At 41.7% G+C, this 27,733-nt stretch overlaps 1 protein-coding gene across 4 annotated transcripts in view; it reads left to right on the top strand.

Annotated features, from left to right (window-relative positions):
* Positions 1-27,733, top strand: part of TBC1D7 (TBC1 domain family member 7) — a 43,616-nt gene that overhangs the window by 3,991 nt on the left and 11,892 nt on the right. The window contains exons 1-5 of one of the 4 annotated variants that reach the window (XM_004382967.2): positions 3,625-3,820; positions 5,631-5,750; positions 7,118-7,198; positions 8,517-8,704; positions 26,158-26,295. In XM_004382967.2, the coding sequence (XP_004383024.1) occupies positions 5,639-5,750; positions 7,118-7,198; positions 8,517-8,704; positions 26,158-26,295 (519 nt within the window). In that variant the 5' untranslated portion in view covers positions 3,625-3,820; positions 5,631-5,638. Of the gene's footprint in view, positions 1-3,624; positions 3,852-5,592; positions 5,751-7,117; positions 7,199-8,516; positions 8,705-26,157; positions 26,296-27,733 lie in introns of those variants that run through there. The other 3 variants (XM_023737447.1, XM_023737449.1, XM_023737448.1) reach the window with 3 other exon arrangements.

Here is a 27,733-nt window from a genome sequence, read left to right as displayed (position 1 = left end):
CAAAGTGCCTGTTCATATCCTTTGCCCATTTTTTAATTGAGTTATTTGTCTTTTTGTTGTTGAGGTTTTGCAGTATCTTGTAGATTTTAGAGATTAGATGCTGATTGGATTTGTCGTAGCCAAAATTTTTTTCCCAGTCTGCAGGTTGTCTTTTGACTCTTTTGGTGAAGTCTTTTGATGAACGTAAGTGTTTGATTTTTAGGAGCTCCCAGTTATCTAGTCTCTCTTCTGGTGCTTATGCATTGCTACTTATGGTTTGTATTGTGTTTATGCCATGTATCAGGGCTGTCAATCTGAATCAACTCAGTGGTAATGGGTTTGGTTTTGGTCCCCCAAAGAAGAACAGTTAATACTACTATTATGCAAATTTATGCACCAACCACTAATGCCTAAGATTAAAAAAAATGAAGATTTTTACCAACTTCTGCAGTCTGAAATTGATCAAACATGCAATCGAAATGTATTGATAATTACTGGTGATTGGAATGCGAAAGTCAGAAACAAAGAAGGATCAGTAGTAGGAAAATATGGCCTTGGCGGTAGGAACGACACCAGAGATCACATGATAGAATTTTCCAAAACCAATGACTTATTCATTGGAAATTCCTTTTTTCAACAACATACACAGTGACTATACATGTGGCCCTCACCAGATGGAATACACAGGAATGAAATCGATAACATCTGTGGAAAGAGATGATGGAGAAGTTCAATATCATCAGTCAGAACAAGGCCAGGGGCCGACTATGGAAGGCACCAACAATTGCTCATACGAAGTTCAAGTTGAAGCTAAAGAAAATTAAAACAAGTCCATGAGAGCCAAAGTACAACCCTAAGTACATCCCACCTGAATTTAGAGACCATGTCAAGAACAGATTTGATGCGTTGAACACTACTGACCAAAGACCAGACGAGTTGTGGGATGACATCAAGGACATCATACATGAAGAAAGCAAAAGGTCATTAAAAAGAAAGAAAAGACTAAAATGGATGTCAACAGAGACTGAAATATGCTCTTGAATGTAGAATAGCTAAAGTGAATGGAAGAAATGATGACACAAAAGAGCTGGGCAGAAGATTTCAAAGGGCAGCTTGAGAAGACAAAGTAATGTATTATAATGAAATGTGCAAAGCCCTGGAGTTAGAAACCAAAAGGGAAGAACATGCCAGGCATTTCTCAAACTGAAAAAACTGAAGAAAAAAGTCAAGCTTCGAGTTGCAGTACTGAAGGATTCTATGGGCAAAATGTTGAACCACCTAAGAAGCATCAAAAGAAGATGGAAGGAAGACACAGAGTCGCTGTACTGTACCAAAAGAATTGGTCGACTTTAAACCATTTCAGACGGTAGCATATGATCAATAACCGATGGTACTGAAGGAAGATGTCCAAGTGGCACTGAAGGTATTGCAAAAAACAAGGTTCGAGGAATTGACAGAATACCAGTTGACATGTTTCAACAAACAGATGCAACGCTGTAAGCGCTCACTCATCTATGCCAAGATATTTGGAAAACAGCTACCTGGCCAAACAACTGGAACAGATCTGTATTTGTTTCCATTCCAAAGAGAGGTGATCCAACAGAATGCAAAAATTATCAAACAATATCATTAATATCATGCAAGTAAAATTTCGCCGAAGATAATTCAAAAATGGTTGCAGAAGTACACGGACAGGGAACTGCCAGAAATTCAAGCTGGATTTAGAAGAGGACTTGGAATGAGGGATATCACTGCTGATGTCAGATGGATCTTGGCTGAAAGCAGAGAATACCAGAAAGATGTTTGCCTGTGTTTGACTATGCAAAGGCATTCGATTGTGTGGATCATAACCAATTATGGATAACATTGCAAAGAATGGGAATTCCAGAACACTTCATTGTGCTCATGTGGAACCTGTACATAGACCAAGAGGCAGCCATTTGACCAGAACAAGGGGATACTGCCTGGTTTAAAATCCGGAAACGTGTGTGTCATTGTTGTCTCCTTTCACAATAGTTATTCAATCTGTATGCTGAGCAAATAATCCGAGAAGCTGGACTATATGAAGAAGAACGAGGCACCAAGATTGGAGGAAGACTCATTAACAACCTGCGTTATGCAGATTGCACAACCTTGCTTGCTGAAAGTGAAGAGAACTTGAATCACTTACTGATGAAGGTCAAAGACCAAAGAAAACAAAAATCCTCACAAGTGGACCCATAAGCAACATTATGATAAATGGAGAAAATGTTGAAGCTGTCAAGGATTTCGTTTTACTTGGATCCACAATCAATGCCCATGGAAGCAGCAGTCAAGAAATCAAACAACATAGACCAGCCTTACTGGTCTGACAGAGACTGGAGAAATCCCAAGTGTATGGCCCCCCAGACATCCTTTTCACTCAGTGCTGAAGTCACTCCTGAAGTTCACCCTTTAGCCAAAGATTAGACAGGGCCATAAAACAAAACGAGACTAAATGGGGACACAAGCCCAGGAGCAAAGACGAGAAGGCAGGAGGGGACAGGAAAGCTAGTAATGGGGAATCCAAGGTTGAGAAGGGGAGAGTGTTGCTACGTCGTGAGGTTGGCAACCAATGTCACAAAACAACATGTGTATTGTCTAATGAGAAACAAGTTTTCTCTGTAAATCTTCATCTCAAGTACAATTTAAAAAAAATGAAAAAGAAATCAAGCGACATATTGCAGTGAGAAAACCTGCCGCAAAAGACCTCTTTAAAACGTTAAAAAGCAAAGATGTCGCTTGAGGACCAAGATGCGCCTGACCCAAGCCATAATATTTTCAATGGCTTCATATGCATGCAAAAGCTAGACAATGAACAAGGAAGACCGAAGAATAATTGATGCCTTTGAATTATGCTGTTGGCGAAGAATATTGAACGCACCATGGACTGCCAGAAGAATAAATCTGTTTCGGAACAAGTACAGGCAGAATGCTTCTTAGAAACGAGGATGGCCAGACTTGGTCTCATGTACTTTGGATATGTTATCAGGAGGGGCCAGTCCCTGGAGAGGGACACCGTGTTTGGTAAGGTAAAGGGTAACCGAAAAATGGGAACACCTTGAACTAGATGGATTGACACAGTGGCTGCAATTGGCTCAAACATAGCAACTACTGTGCGGATGGCAGAGGACTGGGCAGTGTTTCGTTCTGTTGTACATAGGGTCGCCATGAATCGGAACAGACTCGATGACACCTAACCACTACAACACCCCCCAAAATTTAAAAGAAAAAAAAAAGCCCTCCACCACGGACAGCTTGTTAAGTACTGCCCCAGGGGCCCGGGAACCCTCTAGGCAGCACCCCGAGGCCGAGGAGGGCAGAGCATCCCAACCAAGCACGCAACACGCAGACTGCAGGGGTAAGGTGTTCGTTAAGACCTTCAGGACCCAGAATGAGTTGGGGAAGCGGGAATTGGGCGTTAGGGGCGGGGAGCTCGAAGAAACTAGGTGGAGTGTCCCAAAACGCAGTGCCCAGAAAAAGCTGCGGGTGTGCTTTTCCGCCCAGAGCGTGCACGTAGGAGGTTGGGCTTCCTGCGCATGCGCTCCCCGGACACGCCCCTCCCCGGACACGCCCCCCGACACCGCCCCTCGACCTAGCGCTGACGTCACGTCCGGCGGCCGAGGCGCCGGGGTCCTGTCACTGCGGGCAGCGGGGGTGTCTTGGTGCCTCCTGCCGCCCCGCCGCGCCCGCCGTCGCGCGTTCGTCCCTTCGCCCGGTGCAGCCCCCACGGCGCGCGCCCACCCGCCCGCCGGCCGGTCAGAGCACCGGGCCTCTCCCGGACCACTTAGCGTCAACCCGGGAGTGGTTTCCTCTGCTGGAGGTGACTGGACGACAAGAGAGTGGGACCTGGGGTCTGTTTTCCCGTCAGTCGGCCGCGGATGGGCAGGATTTCTAATTTACAATATTCCCTCTTAGAGGGCGCGTTTGCCTTTATAGTGCAGTCTGAGGGTCGCATTGTGTCGCCGTGCAGCTCTCTGCGTGCTGCTTCTAAATAAACCTCCAACTCATTCTGGCGTTTTAATGCGTTGGAATTTAGTTTTCTTTTTATTATTATTTTTTAAGCATCTGCTCTTGAAAGATCAGAGCCCTTTAATATTTCTCTGTGTAAACGAAGCCTGATCTTACCTGTGACCGAGTCGGCTCAGAGAATATCTTTTCAATAAAGATCTTGGCTGTGAGGATCCCAACCGTCCCATGATATCGGGGACGTCTCAGGGTTTTTAATGCCTGAGGATTTACTATTTTTTGCACCGACACTTTAAATATTTGTGTGGGGCAGTGCAATACTTTTTTGGAAAATGCACTGCAACCTTTCTGTTCTTAAAACACCAATCTCATTTGACGTTTTCTTTAGGAAGGGTATTGTGTTGGAGCCTGAGACCACTGATGTTTGAGTTCTTGTGTCAGATTTTTAAAATAGTTCTTCTGTCTCTAACTCGATCGGTGGCATCTCTTGTCACAACCAACTATGATCCTGTACAGAGCAGCCCCTCTTCTGGCCTATAGTTTAAGGCTGTTAGTCTGTTGTGAAAACTGGTGGCACAGTGGTGAAAGCACTTGGCTGCCAACTGAAAGGTCAGTGGTTTGAACCCACCAGCTGCTCCTCGGGAGACAGATGTGGCAGTCTGTTTTTGTAAAGATTACAGCCTCGGAAACTATATGGGTACAGTTCTACTGTGTCCTATAGGGCCGCTCTGAGTCATAATCGACTGGAAGGCAGTGGGTAGTGGGAGTCTGTTGTGGGTTCTGAAATTTTATAATTTGATAAAATTGTGTTTAAAAGAAAACTTTAAGTGATGAGCTTATGGCTTTTTACTTTTTTATAACTTGATTTTTCATTCTGTGAGATGTCCAGTTTAGAAAACACAGCTAAGCAAAGGAAGAATTAAAATCATCTGGAGTCCCACTCCTTAGCGATAACCAGTGGAACATTTTGAAACAGTCTTTTAATTTTTTTTTGATGCATAATGTCTGTAAAAACAAAATGCAATCATTGTATACATTCTATACAATGTTGGGTAACCTTTTTTGCATGACAGATGTTGTCCCGTTTCACTAGGGTTTTTTTTTTTTTTTTTTTTTTAAAGCATTTTTAATGACTAGAGAATATTCTGTTGTACTGGGTGCTCCCATAAGTAAAGTAGGAGACCTACTGCATGAACCTTGTGCTGTCTATTTTAGCAGCTCAGGGAAGTTTTGATTTATGTTTTGGTTTTTGGCCAGGGTGCATAGGTGCAATGGTGTTGTTAGTTGCCGTCCAGTCGATTCTGACTCACGGCAACCCCATGTGTGCAGAGTAGAACTGCTCCATAGGGTTTTCGAGGCTGTGACCTTTCAGAAGCAGATCACCAGGCCTTTCTTCTGAGGCACCTCTGGATGGGTTCAAACCGCCAGCCTTTAGACTAGTAATTGAGTGCTTAACTGTTTGCGCCATCCAAGGACTCCTGAGATGGTATTAGAATTGTACAAAAGGAAAGGTTTAATATTGAGTCGTATGCCAGGGCAAGAAGTTTACCGTAGTATACCAAATTTTTCTGAAAAGGTGGAGAAAATCACTGAATATTTTTGCAATATTTCATTCCTTGTTTTTAGGCTCACTTTCCCCTTCTCCCTGCTCTCTCTCCTCCAAGAATGAAGCATGACCGAGGACCCTCAGAGAAACTTCCGTTCCGTATATTATGAGAAAGTGGGCTTTCGTGGAGTTGAAGAAAAGAAGTCACTAGAAATTCTCCTAAAAGATGATTGTCTGGGTGAGTTTTGCCAGTTAGAATACACTTATTGGTTATCAGTTATTTCCAGATGTTTGAAATAAATGTTACCTTAAAAGACATCAGAGGGATTTGTTACATTGCTATGTTTTCTAGTAAATACAGCAGAATGGTGTATTTTGAGAGAAGATTTTTCAAATTTGTACTTCACTGAGGGAGAAGTTTTTGAAAGACCTCTTAAGAAAGCAATTTTTTTTTTTTTTCTCCTATTAGACCCATATACGTTCTCTCCTCAGTTTTCCGATGTGTCATCCCAGCTTTGGGTAAATTTTGCAACAACTGGCTGTGATTTTCTTTTATGGAAAGACTAAGACTATGTTATGTATCGACATTTTAGTTTCTTTAATGCTAGCAATAATAGGGTCTGTTCTGTTGTTGATCAAAGTAGAATAAACTGAACCTTGGTTAAAAATAATATTTAATATGCACAGAGTGCTTTTAAAGTTTCAAAAAGAGTTCCTATAGTCCAAAAGATTTGATCCTCTCTATGTGGTCTGTGCTTTGAATATGTCTGGGATTATAATTCGCATTTGACAAGTAGGGATTTGACGGACAGAGGGATAGGGTGTGGCTTATTGGAAAATGTGGGGATTTGAGGCCTGACTGTGACACTCAGTAGCCGTGTTAACTGGGTCAGGTCACCTAACTACATTGAGTTTCAGTTTTCTCGTCTTTAAAATGATAGCAACCCAACAGGCTTGCCATATGGATTCAGTGAAAGAAATTCTACAAACAGTAACTACTGCTGTTGTTATAGGGAATGTAGTAATAGGTGCAAATGCATCTTCTAGGCTGTAAAACACTGATTTTTAAAAAACCGTGTTGCAAATATAAATAACAAAACATTTGCCAATTCAGTAATTTTCTACGTGTATAATTCAGTGACATTGATTACGTCCTTCATGCTGTGCAACCATTCTCAATATCCTTTTCCAAATTATTCCACCACCATTAACATAAACTCTGTGTCCCCCAAACAGGAACTCTCCCTTTCTTCTTCCTCCCACCCCTGGGAACCACTGATAAGGGTTGGTTTCTGTACATTTGCCGATTTCACGTAAGTTAGGTTGTACAGCATCTGTCCTTTTGTGACTGACTTAAATTTCACTCAACATAATGTTTTCAAGGTTCATCCATGTGGTAGCTGCTAATTATTTTTTAATAGCTAGTTGGTGGAAGACCTGGGCTGGAAATCAGACCAGTGTTCCCTTTCCTACATTTAACTGACCATATGGCAGACTTTGCTTGAAGAAATGTCTTACTCTCCTTTCTGTTATAAAAAAACAAAATGCACTTTTACATATTGTGATCATTGTGAAAAGCTTCTAATTGTTTTTCTCTTCCTCTAGATATTGAGAAACTTTGTACTTTTAGTCAGAGGTTCCCTCTTCCGTCCATGTACCGTGCATTGGTGTGGAAGGTGCTTCTGGGTATGTAGTCCAAGACTTGGGAGATTTATCATCAAAATATTCAAAGATAGGATTGTTCTTCATCGTATCAGTCAAAAAAGGATTGGTTTCAGCCCTTTCCTGAGTATCGGGCCTTCCTCAGGTGACTCAATTACTGCTCGCTCTGACAGCCTTTAAGAAGATGACTTCAGCAGCAGTATATTAAATGTTACTCTGGAGCGTCAGTTTATTAGAGAAGTAAGAGAAAGTAAAATGTGTTCCCCAGACAAGATGTGGAAAGAGTGGTTGGACTGGAAAAGAGGAGAACTGGTCTAGAAAGGAGAACTTTGCTGTCCGCTGGGTAGCCTTGAGGAAGACCCCTCGGGACCTCAGTTTTTACATCTGTAAAATGAGGAGATTGAACTAAATTACTTCTAGGTTTTAGCCCTAAATTTGTTAGGCTCTGTGATTCTCAGTTGTTAATTTCCTAATGGGTGCTATTAGAGTCCCTGGGTGGTACAAAGGGTTAACATGCTTAGCTGCTAACCAGAAAGTTGGCAGTTGAAGTCCATTCAGAAGGACCTTTGAAGAAAGGCCTGTTGATCTACTTCCAAAAAATCAACCATTGAAAACCCTGTGGAGCACAGTTCCTACTCTGACACACATGGGGTTGCATCATAGCAACCCAGAAACGTCCGCTGCCAGATGGGGGGTGGCTGCACATTAGGCGCACTGGCTGGGAATCCAACCCAGGTCTCCTGCATGGAAGAGGCAAGAATTCTACCACTGACCCATCAATGCCCTCATTTAGGTGGGTTAATGAGCACGAAATTTCATAGAAATGTAATATAAGGTAACTTTATCAGTTGAAAAATAGGAATTTCTGTTGCTCTGAAGATAGGATACTTCGTGAACAAGTTGTAATTGTGCAGAAGTAGGATTTGATATGTGTTGGTGCTTCTGTGATGTAGTTGCCATGTACAAAAACTGGAGAGAGGCTTCTGTGAGCTAAGAGCAGCCCCCACCTTACAGCCATAACTGAATTAAGTCATTATTATAATTGATGTGGTTATTATCTTGAATTTATCTGGCACACTTGTTCAAGGGCTTTTGTAATGCCATTTCATTTCTCTTTAATGTAACGATTTAATTGCCATTCAAATATTGATAGTATTTAAAAATTTAAAATTGTTTTATAATGAGAACTTTCTAAAAGAGAGTCTGTATGGAAATTAAATATTTGTACAAATTCTAGTCTAATTGCCATGGGTTCCTTCTCACAGGATTCTATTTATTAGAGGAGGAATTTGGATGAGTTTCTCAGTGATTTGCCCTTTTGCTTTTTCTGGTCTCCACGAAGGGATCCTCCCTCCACACCATGAGTCCCACACCCAGGTGATGACGTATCGCAAGGAACAGTACTCCGATATCCTTCATGCCCTGCAAGTGGTTCGCTTCGTCAGTGACGCCACCCCTCAGGTCGAAGTCTATCTCCGTATGCATCAGTTGGAGTCTGGGAGGTTGCCTCGGAGTCCCTCTTTTCCACTGGTTAGTGGTTGCCTTTGTTTGACACTTAGCTGAACTCTTGACTGACCCATCTTGCCAGTCTTTGGTTACTTCATGTTTTGCCTTACAAACTTCCAGTGGCTCCCCATTGCCTATAGACTAAAGACAACACAGCTCTTCTTGGCATTCACGGCCCTGTATGTTCTGACCCAATCTGCCTTATTTTTTGTTTTTTTATACATTTTATTTATTTTACTTTAAGTTTACACAACCAGTTAGGTTCCCATTTGACAATTTCCACACAAATCATTCAGTGACATTAGTTACATTTATCACAATATGTGAACATTCTTTTTAATTGTGTTCTGTTTGTTCCATTCCGAGTACTCTAGTTTCCCTGACCCTTTATCTTCTCATTTTTGTTGACCTTCTGGTCTCATACAGATGGTGTTTAAGTAGAGCACTGATCTTAATGGTAATAGAATTTATTTTGTGTGCCACTGCTGTTTCACTAAAAGAGGACTTCAGGGGATAGGCTCAGTCTAGGTTTAAAGAGTGTCTCAGGGTTAGTCTCAGGGAGTCCTCTATTCTCTACTGTTCAATTTGTGTGTTTTTTTTTTTTTTTTTTTAAGAATTTGAGTTTTGTTCAGATTTTTCTCAAATTCTATCCAGGACCATCTATTATGACTCTGGTCAGAACAGTCAGTGGTGGTAGCCAGGCACCATCTAGTTCTTCTAGTCTCGGGATAGATGAGATTGTGGCTTGTGTAGACTTGTTTCTTCTCTGAGCTTTTGGTTACCTTCTTACAGCTTTCCTTCTGGCGAGTAGAGACCTGTAGTTGGATCTTAGATGGCTGCTCGCAAGCTTTTAAGACCCCAGATACTATTCACTTCACTAGGATGCAGATCATGATTTTTGTGAACTATGTTATGCCAGTTGTCCAAATGGTTCCCTGAGCTTTGAAAGCCAGAAAACCAACCTTGGAAGGTGTTTGGTTATGTCTTAGGAGTATGTGTGTTTGTGTCTTCAATGAATACACATGCCTATACTTACATATTTGTATTTATATATACTTGTAGATACTTGGTATAGATACCTGGTGGCACAGTGGTTAAGAGCTCGGCTGCTAACCAAAAGATCAGCCATTCAAATCCACTAGCCATTCCTTGGAAACCCTATGGGGCAGTTCTACTCTGTCCTATAGGTAGGGTCGCTATGAGTCGGAATTGACTTGAGGGCAACGGGTTTGGTTTTTTTTATAGTTACTTCTGTCTGTTCTCACCCATGTACACACCTGTACCTACCAGTATACAGATATGCCTATACCCATCCACATGTGCTCAAACACTGTTGTTACTTTGGTTGTGCTGTGCTCACTGCATCCACATTTGGTGCCACCTTTCCCATCACAAAAAATAACAAGTCTCTACAATCTAAAGCAAATTTTCCCCTCTCCCCTCCTCGATAACCACTGATTCATTCATTCGTTTATTTCCCGTGTGTAGATACAAGTATTTAATGCTCTTGCCTTTCCATTTAGAGTACTCCCTTGAGTAATACTTGCAGGGCTGGTCTGGTAGTGGCAAATTCCTAGAGCTTCTGTTCGAGAATGTCTTGATTTCGCCCTCGTTTTTGAATGACAGCTTTGCTGGGTAAAGAATTGTTGGTTGGCAGTTGTTTTCGTTTGGTATTTTGTATATGTTGCTCTGTTGTCTTCTGGCCTCTCAAGTTTCTGGGCAGAAATCTGCATTGATTCTTAGGAAAGACGTTGGTATGTTATGTTGTATTTTTCTCTTGCTACTTTCAGAGTTCTCTCCTTGTCTTTGATTTTCAAGAATTTTATTAGGATATGGCGAGGAGTTGATCTTTTGTATTCCTTCTAATTGGGGTTCTTGTAGCTTCCTGTATTTGCAGGCTTGGTTCTCTGTTCAGGTCTGGGAAATTCTCTCTGATTATCTCTTGGAAAATTGTTTCTATGCCTTTATTGTTGTCATGGTGCTCTAGGATTCCAGTAATTCTACTGTTAAATTTCTTAGTTGAATCCCATATATCTATTTGGATTTGTTCACTTTTCCTTGTTCTTTACTCTTGTTTCTCTTGAGACTTGATACGTTCAGTTAGTTTGTCTTCTAGCTCACTTATTCTGTCTTCTGTCTGTTCGACTCTATTGTTGAGTGTTTCTGTTGCTTTTTCTAATTCAGTTGCTTTATTCTTCAGTTCAGTAGTTCTCTTTGGGTTTTTTATTTTTTCAGTTTCCTTGTTGAGTCTCTCATTTTGTTCTCCATTTCTTTTCTAATCTCTGCTAGTTTGTTTTCTGTGTACTTTTTGCTTTAAGTATAAAGATCCTTAGCGCCATCGTCTGAAAATTATCAATTCTTTCTGTTAGTCTGGCCTCCATAGGAGAAATTTCCTCTTCTTCATATTTTCCTTTTGATTGGTTCTTCTCTTGTGATTCTGTGTGTAGAATTTTTTGTTGAACTTGGGCCATTTTGTTATTTAATTTTTTTTTTAACTTTTAATTTTATATTCTGTTTTTTGTGGGAAGATTTTAGGATTGGGTGTCATGGTGATGCAGTAGCCAAGCGCCCACATGCCAGCTGAAACACCAGGGCACACAACCTGCCAGTTGCTCTGCGGGACAAACATGCAGCAGCCTGTCTCAGCAAAGACTCATAGCTCTGGGAACCCTACAGGGCAGCTCCATTCTACCCCACAGGGTCACTGTGAGTCAGAATCAACCTAACGGCAGTGGGCTTGATATCTTCTCCTCAGAGCCACTAGAGGGCACTCTTATCCTTAGGTTTTTCCAGTGCTGACTCAGGAGTTCTAAATGCTTGATCTCTGGAATTCGATACACATGTGCAGGGGAGGGACGTTTTAGCTGGTCACAGATGCTGACATAAATGGTGGGGCTTGACTTTCCTATGGCGAAAGTGGAGGGTTCTGTATGTCTTTCCTTCACAAGCACCCCTTTACAAGCTCTTGCACGGTGTCCCGCTGTGAACAGGAGGTCAGCCATTTCCCTTTGTATTGCCTTTCTGTTGCACTGCTGCCCTTACAGTTCCTCGTGGTCCTAGTGCCCATCCATCTGGGGCCTCAGTGAGATTCAACAGCACTCTCTCGCAGTGTCACGGCCTCGCTTCACCCCCTCCCAATTGCATGGGCCATGAACTCCCACAGCCAGTCTGCGCCGCCTTAAAAAAAATCTGGTTACAGCGTCCTCAGATAAGCTCCCTTTCTGTGTTCTCTGTTTGGGGTGTTACCCAGCATTGTCCCAAAATGTTTGCAGTGAGCGAGTCCTCCAGTTGTTAGGGGGTAGGTTCTCCCAGCTTCTGTGCCATTCCTACTCCCCCTTGCTTCGGAACTTACCCCGACTCTCCAATACCTCAGCTGCCATCTGGAGTTCAGAGATCTCAGTCTGTATTTTATTCATTGTTCAGTTAGTTAGTTGCTGGGGAAGTAAATGGGATCATTCACTAACTTTGCCATCTTGCTCCACTCTTTATACATTTTATTTATTTTTTATATATTTTATTGTTATTGAGAATGTACACAGCAAAGTTTACACCAATTCAGCAGTTTCTACATTAAAAATTTAGTGACATTGATTGCATTCTTTGCGTTGTGTAACCATTCTCACCCTCCTTTTCTGAATTGTTCCTCCTCCATTAACATAAACTCACTGCCTCCTAAGGTTCTTATCTAATCTTTCCAGTTGTCAATTTGTCACTATGTCAATTTGATCCCATATAGGTAGTTCTTAAAAGAGCATATTGCTCAAGGCAGACTTTTTTTTTACTAGTTAAGCTAAACTATGGTTTGGTTTTAAGACAGTTTCAGGGGATATTTTTGGTTTAAGGTTTAAAGTTTATCTCTGGGCAGCAGTCTCAGGGGATCATCCAACCTTCATGGCTCTAGGAAGTCTGGAGTCCATGAGACTTTTAAAAGTCTGTTCTGCGTTTTCCCCCTTTTGATCAGGATTCTTCTATGGAATCTTTGATCAAAATGCTCAGTAATGATAGCCAGACACCATCCAGTTCTTCTGGTCTCATGGCAGAGGAGGCAGTTGTTAATGGTGGCAATTAGCCACACATTCCATATCCTCCTCCTATTCCTGACTCTCTTACTTCCTCTGTTGTTCCAGGCCAATAGAGAGCAATTGTTGTACTTTGGATGGCTGCATGCAAGCATTTAAGACCCCAGGCCCTATGCATTGAACTAGGAGGTAGAACAGAGGCACTAAACATGTTATTAGGCCAATTAACTGGGATGTTCTATGAAACCATGACCCAAAGCCCCCAAACTAAGGATCCAAATCCCATAAGGATGTTTGCTTGTACATAGCAGCCTCAGCAGCTGCACTTCTTTTTTCAGTCATTGTAAATATATCTATCACAACTTTTGCCAATTCAACTTTTTACAGGTGTACAACTTATTGACAGCAATTACAGTAATCAACTGTGCAGCTCTACCCTTAATCAATACTTTATTTCCATCACTGTTAACCCCTCCTTTCCCCCTTACTTCCACCACTGGTAACCACTGATAACCTTTGTTCTTTATATATTTGTCTTTTCTTGTCTTTTAATATAAGTGAGGTCATGCAACATTTGTCCTTTTGTGATTGACTTATTTCACTCAGCATAATGTCTTCAGGCTCCATCCATATTGTAGCATGTACCAAGACTTCATTTCTCCTACTGGCCGAGTGGTATTCAGTTACATATATGTACCACATTTTGTTTATCTGTTCATCTGTTGATGGGCATTTAGGTTGATTCCACCATTTGACTATTGTAAATAATGTTGCAGTGAACATTGGTGTACAAATCTCTGAGTATCTGCTTTCAAGTTTTTGGATATATACCTAGGAGTGGAATTGCTTGATCATATGGTAGTTCTATTTTTAGTTTTTTTGAGGAACTGCCACATGTTTTCCACAATAGTTGTACCATTTTGCATTCCCACCAGCAATGGGTAAGGGTTCCAGTGTCCCCACATCCTCACCAACATCTGTTGTTTTCTGTTTCGTTTTTTTTATCTCAGCCATCCTTGTGGGAGTGAAATGGTATCTCATTGTGGTTTTGATTTGCATCTCTCTGATGGCTAATGATGCTGAGCATCTTTTCATGTGTTTGGTGGCCATTTGAATGTACTCTTTGGTGAAATGTCTATTCAAGTCCTTTGCCCATGTTACGATTAGGTTATTTGTCTTTTTGTTATTAAGTCTTATATATATCTTGGTTATTAGGTTCTTATTGGATATATGGTTTCTGAAGATATCCTCCCAGTCGGTAGCTTGTCTTTCCACTTTTTCAGTAAAGTCTTTTGATGAGTAGAGGTTTTAAATTTTTATGAGGTTCCATTTATTTATTTTGTCTTTTGTTCTTTGTGTTTTTGTTATTATATTAGATAATCCATTGTTAAAAGCTAAGCCTGGCAGCGTTGCCCCTGCTTTTTCTGCTAAGAATTTTATGGTTTTAGTTTGCACATTTAGGTCCTTAATCCATTTTGAATTTTTTTTGGGTATGGTGTGAGGCATGGATGCTGTTTCATTTTTCTGCATGTGGAAATCCAGTTTTCCCAGCACCATTTATTGTGGAGAGTCTTTCTTTCCCTGTCAAATAGACTTAACGCCCTTGTCAAAAATCAGCTGACCGTAGATACGTGCGTTTATTTCTGGACTCTCAATTCTATTCTATTGGCTATGTTCTATTGTTATACCAGTACCAGGCTGTTTTGATTATTGTAGCCATGTAGTATGTTTTAAAATCAGAAAGTGTGAGTCCTCCTACTTTGTTCTTCTCTTTCAACATTGCTTTAGCTATTCAAGGCCTCTTGCCATTCTAAATAAAGTTGAGGATTGGTTTTTCTGTTTCTGTAAAGAAGACTGACAGAATTTGATCGGGATTGCGTTCAATCTATAGATTGCTTTGGGTAGTATTGACATCTTAACAATATTAAGTCTTCCAATCCATGAACATGGAACGTCTTTCTGTTTACTTAAGTGTTCTTTAATGTCTTTCAGCAGTGCATTTTGGTTTTCATTGTATAAGTCCTTCACGTCCCTGGATAGATTTATTCCTAGGTATTTTATTCTCTTAGATGCTATTGTGAATGGAATTGTTTCCCTAATTTCCCTTTCAGATTTCTCATTGCTGGTGTATAGAAACCCAACTGATTTTTGTTTGTTGACCTTGTACCCTGCAGCTTTGCTAAATTTCTCTATTAGCTCTGGTAGTTTCCTTGTGGACTCTTTGGGATTTTCTATATATAGGATAGTATCATTTGTGAATAAAGATAATTTTACTTCTTCTCTTTCAATCTGGATACCTTTTATTTATTTTTCTTGTCTTATTGCTCTGGCTAGGACTTCTAATACAATATTGAATAGAAGTCGTGATAGCAGGCGCCCTTGTCTTTTTCCTGACTTCAGGGGGAAGGCTCTCAGTCTTTCTCCATTCAGTACAATGTTGTCTGTTGGCTTTTCATATAAACCCTGAATCAGATTGAGGAATTTCACTTCTATTCCAGGCTTCTTTAGGGTTTTCATCAAGAAAGGGTGTTGGATTTTATCAAATGCTTTTTCTGCCATCCATGGAGATGATCATGTGGTTCTTTTCCTTTGTCCTATTGATGTGGTGTATTACGTGGATTTATTTTCTAATGCTGAACGATCCCTGCATTCCTGGAATAAATCCACTGGGTCATGGTGTATGACTCTTAATATGCTGTTGGATTCTGTTCACTAGTATTATGTTGAGGATTTTTGCGTTTATATTCACAAGAGATAGTGGCCTGTACTTTTCTTGTGGTGTCTATGTCTACTTTGGGCTTCAGGGTTATATTTGCTTCATAGAATGAGTTAGAGTGTATAGCTGACCCTCCATATCCACGAGTTCCATATCCACAGATTCAACCAACCACAGATCGAAAATATTTGGGAAAATAAAAGAAAGTTCCAAAAAGAAAAATTTGGATTTGCCACACACTGAGCACTACGCTGAATCCACACAAATGAAATAATGTCTAGACATACCCTACTGCAGCCTCCCGCCGTGTCACGGATCCTCAGTCTGTGTCTAGCACTCGTTTGAGCCTTATTGACCTTGCTTCTTGTCAGTATTCCCTAAACCATATGGTATAACAGCTATTTACATAGCATTTTAATTGTATTAGGTATTATAAGTAATCTAGAGATGTTTTAAAGCATACGGGAGGATATTCGTAGATTATGTGCAAATACTACGCCGTCTTATAAATGGGACTTGAGCATACATGGATTTTGGTGTTGTCAGGGGTCCTACAACCAATCCGCGGTAGATATTGAGGGACAGTTGTATTTCTTCTTTCTCTGTATTTTAGAAGAGTTTGAACAGTATTGTCGCTTCTTCTCTAAATGTTTGGTAGAATTTCCCAGTGAATCCATCTGGCCCAGGACTTTTTTGAGGGGGTAGGTGGGAAAGGTTTTGACCACTGATTTGATCTCTTCACTTCTTATGAGTCTGTTGAGACTTCTATTTCCTCTTAAGTCAATTTGGGTAAGTTGTGTGCTTCTAAGAATTTCACCATTTCATCTAGGATATATAGTTTGTTACCATACTGATATTCATAATATTCTTTCATAATTCTCTTTATTTCTGTCAGGTCAGTTGTAATATCGCTCTTTCATTTTTTATTTTGGTTATTTGCACCTTTGTCAGTATAGGTAAAAGTTTGTCAATTTTATTGATCTTTTCAAAGAACCAACTTTTGCTTTTATTGATTCTCCTTATTGTTTTTCTGTTTTCAATTTTATTTATTTCTTCTCTGATCTTTGTTATTTCCTTTCTACTGGTAGGTTTAGGCTTAGTTTGCTCTTCTCTTTCTAGTTCCTGGAGTTGTTCCTTCATGTAGGCATTTATTGCTATAAGTTTCCCTCTGAGTACTGCCTATGCTGCATCCCATAATTTTTGGTATGTTGTGCTTTCATTTTCATTTGATTCTAAGAGATTTGTGATTTCTTCCTTGACCTGTTGGTAGTTTAATATTGTGTTGTTTAATTTCCACGTATTTGTGTATTTTCCAGGTTTTTTTCTGTTATTGATTTCTAGCTTTACTACGTTTTGGTCAGAGAAAATACTTTGTATGATTTTAATCTTTTTAAATTTGTCAGGATTTGTTTTGTGACCTAACATATGGCCTATGCTGGAGAATGATCCATGTGCACTGGAGTAGAACGTATATCGTGCTGTTTTTGGGTGGAGTGTTCTATATATGTCAGTTAAGTCTAGTTCGTTTATGGTGTCATTTAAGTCCTCTGTTTCCTCGTTGATCTTCTTTCTAGATGTTCTGTCCATTATTTAAAATGGTGTACTGAAATCTCCATCTATTATTATCATGCTATTTCTCCTTTCCATTCTATCAGTTTTTGCTTTTATATTTAGGTGCCCTGATGTTGGTACATATACGTTTATGATTATTAAATCTTCTTGATTAATTGACCCTTTTATCACTATGTAATGTCCATCTTTACCTCTTCTAACAGATTTTGTCTTAAAGTCTACTTTGTCTAATATTAAGATGGCCACCCAGCTCTCTCTTTTGCTTATTATTTGCATGGCATATTTTTTCCATCCTTTTACTTTCAACTTACTGTGTTCTTGGGTTTAAAGTGTGTCTCTTGTAAACAGCATATAGTTGGATCATGCTTTTTTATCCATTTTGATCCATTTACCTTCACTGTAATTACTGATAAGAAGTGACCCACTTCTGCCATTTTGTTATTTTTTGCGTGTCTGAATCCTTCTTTGTATTTGTCCTTTAGTACTGCTTGCTTTTTGTGTTATGTTGGTTTATTGTAGTGAGCCTTTTTGGATCCCTGCTCCTTTCCTTTTGTGTATGTTTTTTACGTATTTTCTTAGAGGTTACCATGAATATTACATTTAACAGCTTGTGTTTATAACATTCTAAGGAGCTCTGGTGGTGCAGTGATTAAGCGCTTGGCTGCTAACCTGAAGGTCGGCGTTTTGAACCCACCAGCTGCTCCACGGGAGAAAGATGTGGCGGTCTGCTTCTGGAAAGATTTAAAGCCTAGGAAGCCCTATGGGGCAGTTCAGCTGTGTCCTTCAGGGTCTCTATGAGTCGGAATTGACTTAACAGCAATAGGTTTGTTTTTTGGTTATTTATAACATGGTACCCACTTAACTTCAGTTAACATACAAGAAGTTCTATATCCATACCATTCCTCCTCGCCTTTTGTTGTTATCGCTAATTACATCTTTATATTTCATATGCCGTGTAATATAATTTTATCCTTGCTTCTTATGTATTTGTTATTAAAAAACATAAAAAGAGACGAAAGGGGCACAACAGCCCAGGGGCAAGGACTAGAAGGCAGGAGGGGACAAGAAAGCTGATGATAGGGAACCCAAGGTCGAAAAGGGAGAGTGTTGACATATCGTGGGGTTGTTAACCAATGTCGTAAAACAATATGTGTACTAACTATTTAATGAGAAGCTAGTTTGTTCTGTAAACCTTCATCTAAACTACAATTAAAAAAATTAATAAAGGACGAAACATTTAGAATTATCAAGCATAAATTCCTCATTACTAGCCCTTATACTTGTCCGTGCATTTCCCGTTATTAGGAATCTTTCTTTTTATGTATAATTTTGAATTACTTTCGTGTGTTTTCTCGCTTCCAGAATTCCCATTAGTATTTTTTGTAGGGCCCGTCTGGTGAATATGAACTCTCAGCTTCTGTTTGTCTGGGAATATTTTTATTTCACCCTCATCCTTGAAGGATAGTTTTTCGCTGTGTATGGTGTTCTTCATTGACAGTTTTTTTTTCTTTCAGCACGTTAAATATATCATTTCATGGCCTTCTGGCTACCAATGTTTCTAAAGAGTAGTGGCATCTAATCTCATTGGGAATCCTTTGTACGTGACCATTTGCTTCTCTTTCACTGCTTTAAGGATTCTCTCTTTATCTTTACTTTTTGAGAACGTAACTATGATGTGTCTTGGTGTAGATCTCTTTGGGTTTATCCTGGTTTGGGTTCTTTGAGCTTCTTGGATTTGTAGATTCATGCCCTATGTTAGACTGGGGAAATTTTCTGTCATTATTTCTTCAAACACTCTCTCTATCCCTTTCTCTGTCATCTTCTGGAATTCCCATGATGCGTATATTAGACCTCTTGTTTTTGTCCCGTAATTCCGTTAAACTGTGCTCAGCCTTCTTAAACCTCTATTCTTGTTGCTCTTCGGTGTCTGTCATTTTAATTATCTTATTTTCTAATTCGATGATTGTTTCTTCTGCCTGATTAAATCTGTTGTAAGTCCTTCTGTTGTTTCTCATTTTAGTTATTGTCCCTTTCACTTGCAATATCTCTTTTTTTAGATCCTCATTTTGTTCTTCCGTTGTTTTCCTTATTTCTTATAGCTGTTTGTCTATGTTTACCCTTTGTTCTTTAATTATGTTTAATGTTGTGTTATATTCTTCCATTTTTTTCATTATTTGGTCATCCCTAGATACACTTTCACTCCCTTTGTTATACTCATTTGAATGGGCCATTATTTCTTTCTGTGTCTTGTGATTTTTGTTGGGGCACTGGAATTTTCAAGGGTGTTCACTTTCACAGTTTTCCCCAGTATTTGGTGTTTTTGCCCATACTACTTTCTGCAATAAACTCTTAGGCAGGCAGAGCCTTTGGTCTTTGCTTGCCGTTTCCTCTCCCTCTCGGAGATAGTTCTTTCTCCCTTCCTGGTTTAATTAGGATTCGAAAGTTCCAGACTTCTGTTTTCTACTTTCAATCCCAAATACACCAGAGAACACGCTGTGGTCAGTCTGTCCACGAGCTAGCACTGCCACTCAGGTGAGATATTGTGTACTAATCAGTCTGTCCACCAGGGGGTGCAGTCCCCTCCCTCTGGTTATTATTCCCTTTCCTTCTCTCTTTCTGCAACCACAGTTTTAGTCAGAAAACCCATACCCAGCAATCCCCATTCTGGGCTGGGTGTTGCCCTCCAGTTTTGCCCTAGGCTTACTTCCCTGCTCTGTGGGGGCTGCTTATATCTGAGCTGGCACTCAGGGCAATCACAGGCAGACATTCTTTTGTTTCAGGAGGTGGAGGGTCTGGCATTCCCCAGAAGGACCTCTGAGAGATCTGTCTTGTTGGTTTCAAAGCCCCAGTGGCCCTGTGGTGGTTGGGGGAGCAGTCTCCACTTAGGTGACCCAACTCTGGACTCCACTATAGGAGTTCATGTCAGTCCAGCAGCCAACAGTTACCGGTTGCAGGAAGGGCCATCAGACTCCAAACAGACCCCCCAGGGAGGTCTCCTGTGTTGCTATCAGAGCCCCTCCCGCCATTAATATGTTGGCTGTGGTATCGCTTCCACTAAAGCTGTGCGTGCTTCCTAGCACACAGCAGTTTCAGTCAGCAGCCCTCAGTGCCGACTGGAAGGGGGAATTAACAGACCCAGACTGATTCCCAGGGGGGTGTGTCCTCTTGGTTTTAGAGGCCTGAGCTATGGGGTGTACAGGGAGGGAGGTAGAGTGCTGACTGTGGGAGTAGACTTCACTTCAGGAGCCTTCTGCAGCTACCAAGTCGGGGAGGGTGTCGTGCTTTGGTCGGATCCCCGTGGGGTCTGCCTTGTTGCTGTCAGAGTCCCCCCATAGATTGTTGGCTGTGAGTGTGGCCTCCACTAAAAACTCCTGCTTCCTAACACACAGCAGTCTCAGTCAGCAGTCTTCAGCGCCAACTGAAAGTGGGGGACAGTAACCCTAATTGACCACTGGGGCTGTTTTTCCTTTTGAATTCAGAGCCCAGAGCTATGGAGTGAGCAGAGAGGCAGGTAGAGTGCTGGCTATGGGAGCAGACTCCACTGCAGAAATCTTCTGTAACAATTCACTGCCAGCTTGCAGGTGATAGTGTCTGGGTGAGGGTGGGGTTGTCACGTTCCAAATGGACCTACAGGGAGGTCTGCCTGGTTGCTATCAAAGCCCCCCTCTAGTATGTTGACTGTGGGTATAGCTTCCACTAAAGACGGCTGCTGTCTAGCACACAGCATTCTCAGTCAGCAGTCCTCAGCATGAACTGAAAGGGGGAGCAGACAGACCTGACCTGACTCCCCAGGAGGTCTGTCCTGTTGATTTCAGAGGCCTGAGCTGTGGGGTGTGCAGGAATGCTGGTAGGGTGTTGACTATGAGAGCAGACTGTGCTGCTCGGGCCTTCTGTAGCAATTCACAGGTCGGCTTGCAGCCGGCAGTGTCTGGGTGGGGGAGGTGCTGGTACACTCTGAATGGACCCTCGGGGAGGTCTGCCTTGTTGATTTTAGATTAAACTTGGGGTCCTGTCTCTTTGTACAGGCAGGGGCTGTGTCAATTAGAGAAGTAGGCCCTTTTTCAGGGGCCGTTTCCCCAGTTCACAGCAGCTGGTGGCTGAGTGGCTGGGGGAAGGGCCAGGACCGGTGGGAGAAGCAGTTTTCCTGCCATATGGCACACGTTGTTGATTTGTTCATTCTTGCCTGTTGGCAGTTACCTGCTGCTTTCCTCTGTTCCCCAGTTCAGAGTCCCTGGAAGCCGAACACCATTTCCTTGTTTATTTGTCGTATTTGTGAGGGAGGGTCAGAACAATGGTCTGCTTACATCACCATCTGCCCAGAATCCTTTATACATTTTACTCTGAGGTAATTTTAAACTAAGAGAAAAGTTACAAGAATATTACCAAGAATTCATTAACATTGTACCACATTGGCTTTATTTTTCTTATGTATATATGTACGTATGCATACATATTTTTTTTCCTGAGCCATTTGAGAATAAGATGCAGACATGATGCCCTTTACCCCCAAGTACTTCAGTGTATCGACAGAAATACTCTTTTAGGTTACTACAGAACAATCATCGAAAACAAGAAATTAATGTGGGTATAATAATCTACAGACCCCATTCTGACTTCACCAGTTGTCCCAATAATGTCCCTTGTAGTCCTTCTCTGTCTATAACATCAGAAGGTCCCTGATGTTGATTTGTTCATTAGTGGTAATGCTCACTTTGGCCACTTGGTTAAGGTGGTGTCTGCTGGTGATTTTCTATTGTAGTTACTATTTTTCCCTTTGTAATTACTATCTCCCTTTGTGAGGAGATACTTTGAAACTATGTGATATCCTAGTTTTTATTAAATTTTCACCTACCAGTTTTAGCGTTCATTGATGATTTTTAAGTTTTTTTTTAACTTTTCATTTTTAAATAATTTTAGACATAGAAAAAAGGGGCAAAGATAGTAGAATTCCCATATACCCTTAGCCAAACCAAAAAACCAAACCCATTGCTGTCGAGTTGATTCTGACTCATAGCAACCCTACAGGAGAGAGTAGAACTGCCCCATACTGTTTCCAAGGAGCGGCTGGTGGATTCACATTGCCGACTTTTTGGTTAGAAGCCATAGCACTTAACCACTGCGCCACCAGGGTTTCCACCTTTACCCAGTAGATTGCCCAAATGTTACAGCTTATGTAATCATAGTATAATCATCAAAATCAGAAAATTAACTTTGAAACAGTACTATTAACTATTCGATAGACCTTATCGAAGTTGTGCTGACTGTCCCACCTGATGTCTTTTTTCTGGTCCAGGATCCAGCCCAGGATCATACTTGGCATTTAGTCTTTTTAGTCTCCTTCAATCTGGGTTAGTTTCTCAGTTTTTCTTTTGTCTTTCATGATCTTGACATTTCCAAAGAGCACTGCTCAATAGAGTGTTTCTCAGTTTGGCTTTGCCTGATATTTCCTCATGATTAAAATCAAGTTATACATTTTTTGGCAAGAATACCACATGAGCATGATTTTGATACGTCTTGTTACTGTCGCTGCCAACTTTGATCACTTGGTTATGGTGATGTCAGGTTTCTTCACTGTAAGGTTAGTATTTTTTCTTTGTAATTAATAAGTAACTTGTTGGGAGAGGCTTTGAGACTATTTAAATATCTATCCATTGATTCTTACTGAATCCGTTTTTACTATGCGGGTAAATATTGTAACTCCTTCCTTTATCTTCTGCATTGATTAGTTGACATTCTTCTGTAAGGAAGACTTTTCCCTTCTCTCCTGTTGATGTGTGTATATCAGTAGGAATTTGTGGATTCCTCTTTTATTCGGTGGGCTATAATTTGTCACTACTGTTATTTATTTTGGTATTCAGATATCTCAGATTTGGCTGGTGGGCACTGCTTCAAGCTGACTACTGTGTCTTTTTAATAAGTTCCCACCATTTTGACATTTCCTTACTTTCTGGCACAAAAAGATACTCCAGGTTCATGTTGTACATTGTCTGCCCCAGCCCTGGAATCAGCCATTTCTTTTCTGAATGGATTGTGGTATTTAGAAACCAAGGTCAGGGCACTAGATATGCTTGTTGATCCTGATGTGTCATTGCTTCTAGGCCTTCTCAGCAGATAGAGCTAGGAGGTACATGTAGGTACACACACTCACATTCACAAATGTATTCACACACACCTATCTACCTATCTAATCTTTACATATTACAAATCCTGAGTTGACACCCATGCCTCCAGTTCCAATCCAATCTCACAGGTTCAACGTAGCCCTCACCCTTTCCGTATTTGTAACTCCCTTCTCTGACAGTGAAGGAGCCTGGGTGGTGCAGCGGTTGAGCGCTCGGCTGCTAACCAAAGGTTGGCGGTTCAAACCCACCCAACTGCTCTACAGAAGAAAGACCTGGTGATCTGCTTCCATAAAAATTACAGTCTAGAAAACCCTATAGGGCAGCTCTACTCTGTCACATGGGGTCTCTATGAGTCAGAATCAACAACATCATCTCTGACTGTAAGAAACCTGGCCCCTGTTACCCTTAATATATTTACTTCTTTGTTCATTCCGCCGTATGTAACTAGCACCACCTCTTTAGCCCTGGGCTCCAGGCCCCCCGGGCCTCCTCGGCTCTGGGCACATGGACCTTGTAGTCCCTGGCCGCCTCCTCAGCTCTGACTCCGCCTCTGTCTTGACCCCTAGTCAACCTCAACCCCTCCCCATCGCTAACCATCTCCTCAGCCTCAGCCCCGCAGGCCCCAGCCTGCTTTCTACTTCATCTTCAGCAGACCCCTTACTCTGGTTATTTGGACTGCTGACTGTTCTTGAAGGAAGGAGAGGCGGAAGAGGAAGAGGGCAGGCTCTGGCTATTGTCACTTCACTGTAGGCACTTCAGTGGATTTATTTGTTTTTGCTAAAACAGAGTGACGTGTTCAAAACAGGGATTTGCCTGCAAGCTTTTCTAGTCTCTGAAATTCATTTTATTTTTATTATAGATTGCAGTCTTCCAGGATGGCCGTTTGGTCTTTGACCTGTTCTTTCTTTCTGAAGTTAATGAGAAATGTTAGAGCTAATGAGGTCATCCCCTTTCATTATGTTTATCAGGAGAGTCGGTATTGTTGTTAGTTGCTGTCAGGTCGGTTCCGACTCATGCCACCCCCATACGCAGAGTAGAACTGCTCCGTAGGGTTTTCGTGGCTGTGCCTTCGGAAGCAGACTGCCAGGCATGTCTTCCTAGGCACCTCTGAGTGGGTTTGAACCATCAACTTACATTTGTGCCACCAGGGACTCCTTAGAAGAGAGAAGGTCCCTGGACATAAGTGGAACTCATAACAGTCTCCTTTTAATTGCACTTATCATTGGCAAGATACCCGTGGTCGACACAAACGGTTAAGCACTTGGCTGCTAACTGATAAGTTGGTGGTTCGAGTCTCCCCAAAGGTGCCTCAGAAGAAAGGCCTGGAGATCTACTTCCGAAAAATCAGCCAGTGGAAACCCTGTGGAGCACAGTTCAACTCTGACACACATGGGGTCACCATGAGTTGGAACCAACTCAGTGGCAACTGGCTTGGCTTTGGTACCATTGGCAGAGTAGGCTCTCAGCTTGTCCATGCTTCGAGCTCGGACACCTTCGCTGCAAGGCTTGGGCCTCCATGCTCTCAGAGTGTGTGTTTTGGTTCTGCCATCCCAAGTCTCCTGAGTCACTGAGCCCCGCTCAGCCTCATATTTCTTACCTGCTAATGAGAGTGTGGGACAGTGCTGGGCACAGGGCTGAGGGGCATTGTGCTCCTTTCCTGACCTCTCAGTGTCTCCAGGAACATCAGTGAGGTGACACCTTCAAGGGCACCCCACCCAGTGCCCAGTTCTGAGTGAGAGACCAAGAAAGGGGATTTTCCTTCCTCCATTTCTTCTTTTCTATCCTCTCCTGACACAATAAATGAGCAAAACCAAAAAAACCAAACCCGTTGCCGTCGATTCCGACTCGTAGCAACCCTATAGGACAGGATAGAACTGCCCTATAGGGTTTCCTAGTCCGTAATCTTTATGGAAGTGACTACCACATCTTTCTCCCATGGAGTGGCTGGTGGGTTTGAACCACTGCACCACCAGGGCTCCTTAATAGATGAGCCAAACTGAAAAAACCAAACCCATTGCTGTTGAGTCGATTCCAACTCATAGCAACCCGATAGGACAGAGTGGAACTTCCCCATAGGGTTTCCAAGGAGTGGCTGGTGGATTCAAACTGCCGACCTTTTTGTTAGTAGCTGAGCTTTTAACCAGTGTACCACCAGGGTACTAATAAATGAGCAGAGAAGTAAATTTTCTATGATTCTAACTCCGTTATTCTTGATATTGTATATGATAGTAATAAGCTGAAAGGAGGTCTAAGGACGAAATACAATTTTTAAATTAGGACTTTTGATTTAACTTGAGACTTTTAGGGAATGGAAAGATACTTTTTAACATTGAAATGTTTCAGCTATGGAATCATAGATGGAAATGTAAAGCTTTTTGTATAACATACGATGTTTGAAAACAAAACAGATTTTCAGATATGGTTCTAGTTGTTTGAAGATGAATTTATTGTTGAAATTTACTTGAGGATTTACTTCCGTGTTGCGAGTATTGACACTTCACAAGGTTTGAGGAATCTTCTGATTACTCCAATTCTGGTTCTAGGGACAGTGTAACTTTTTTAGGTGCTTGAAGATAGAGCACATTTCTAAAGGTGTATGAACTCTCTGAAATAAAGTGAATGCTTTATTAGTCCTTTTGGAGTCATTTAATTGTTGCAAATTACTGTATTGACTAATACCTCCAATTATTATTTGTGCTATTTGTCACATTCTTTTAAAAGAAATTCTCGTCTAGCCCCGAGAATATTTTTGGGCGCAGGGAGTTAATACCGTGCTTATGATTTATGTTGTCACTGTGATGACCCTAATGTTACAAGTTGGAGAACCCCCACGTTCTCAGTCATTCCTAAGCAACCCCGATTCAAGCAGATTTTCATAGTTACTCATCCTTCCTGAGAGTGATAGGTGGTGTGCTTTTGATCCCACTTTGATTTATTAATGCAGCCTCTTCAAAATTTAGGGGGCAAACAAAGTTTCATTTTTATTGAAGAAATATGTATTCCTGTCTTCTTCTGCCTCCCTCCTGAGATTAATTCTTAATCTTTCAGGAGCCAGAAGATGAAGTGTTTCTTGCTGTCGCCAAAGCCACAGAAGAGATGGTGGAGGGTTGCATCGACTGTTACTGGATCGTCCGATGCTTTGTGAACCAGTTAGAGACCAAGTACCGGGATTCCCTGCCCCAGCTGGTGAGACATGGTTTTTGGCTGTTGGCGGATGGGGGTGAGCCTTGGTTCTGGGGGTCTTCAGGAAATATTCCTACCTCTTTGTACTGCTACGGTTGTACGTGGACCCTTTATAGCAGAGGTCAGCAAATGTTTTCTGTAAAGGGCCAGATAGGAAATATTTTCAGCTTTGCAGGCTAGACGGTCTCTCTTACAAGTACTCAGTTCTGCTGTTGTAGCACAAAAGCAGCATAGATAATCCACAAAATGGATGTGGCTGGACGTGACCCCTCTGTGGATATGGCCCTCACTGTTTGCCAACCCCTGCTCTATTGGATTCCTTATCCTGGTCTAGAATCCACTGGCTTTATCTAGAGTTATCCCCCAGTATTAGTTAAGGGGAAACCCTGGTGGCGCAGTGGTTAAGAGCTACAGCTGCCAACCAAAAGGTCGGCAGTTCGAATCCACCAACCACTGCTTAGAAACCACATGAGGCAGTTCTACTCTGTCCTGTAGGGTCGCTATGAGTCGGAATCGACTTGATGGCCCCAGGTTTGGTTTTTGGTTTATTAGCTAAGGTTTAAGTTTGACTGCATATGATGGAAAATCCAGATAACAGAAGCCTTATTCTTTTCTCTCCGTAAGCAGAAGCCCAGAGCTAAGGCAGCCCAGAGCTGGTGCTACAGCTCCGCTATTGACAGTGACCCAGACTGCTCCTCTCAGTTTGCTTGACCATTCTGGGACGTGAGCCTTACTCTCATGCTCACAAAATGGCTGCTGGGGCGCCCTTCAGGACATCTGTATTCTAGGCAGGAAAGAGAGGAAGGGCAAGGGCGAAAGCAGAGGAGCGAAAGGGACAGCCAGTCAAGTCTGTCTTCTTTGATAGGCTTTCCTCTGCATGTATGTCAGTATCAGCAGTACGTCACCTGGCTACCCCAGTCTGCGGCAGAGACTGGGAAATGTCGTTTGTTGGTTTGTTTTTTAAGCCTGGCATACTGTGATCTCCTGTTAACGAAGGAATTCTGTTAGTGACAGAGAAGCAAATGAAGATGGAGGCCAGTGGCTGTCTCTTCCTTACCCGGACTTGGGAATCCACAGACTGAATGGCACTTGCTCCGTCAGCAGAAGCCAGTGATTCTTTGCCAGTCCTTTTTCCTGATTTCTCATTGTTTGCAATGATTCAGTCCTTTTTTCTTAAATTATTAAGATTTTTCATCTGAAAATTAATTCAACTGAAAGCACTAACTCTGGTATGGGGGCAGAGTCAGCTGAGGAACAGCAGTGAAGGTTGGATAAGCCCTGAGGATCACGGCTCTAACTCTGTCAGTCACACGGCTCTAACTCTGTCAGTCACACTGCTCTAACCGTGTCAGTCACACTGCTCTAACCCTGTCAGTGACAGGCTCTAACCCTGTCAGTCACATGGCTCTAACCCTGTCAGTCACACTGCTCTAACCCTGTC

The sequence above is a fragment of the Trichechus manatus genome, unplaced genomic scaffold, assembly GCF_000243295.1.
Source record: "Trichechus manatus latirostris isolate Lorelei unplaced genomic scaffold, TriManLat1.0 scaffold00103, whole genome shotgun sequence".
In the NCBI taxonomy this organism is placed as follows: domain Eukaryota; kingdom Metazoa; phylum Chordata; class Mammalia; order Sirenia; family Trichechidae; genus Trichechus; species Trichechus manatus.
The sequence above is the reverse complement of the archived record's forward strand: the minus strand, read 5'-3'. Positions and strand labels throughout refer to the sequence as shown.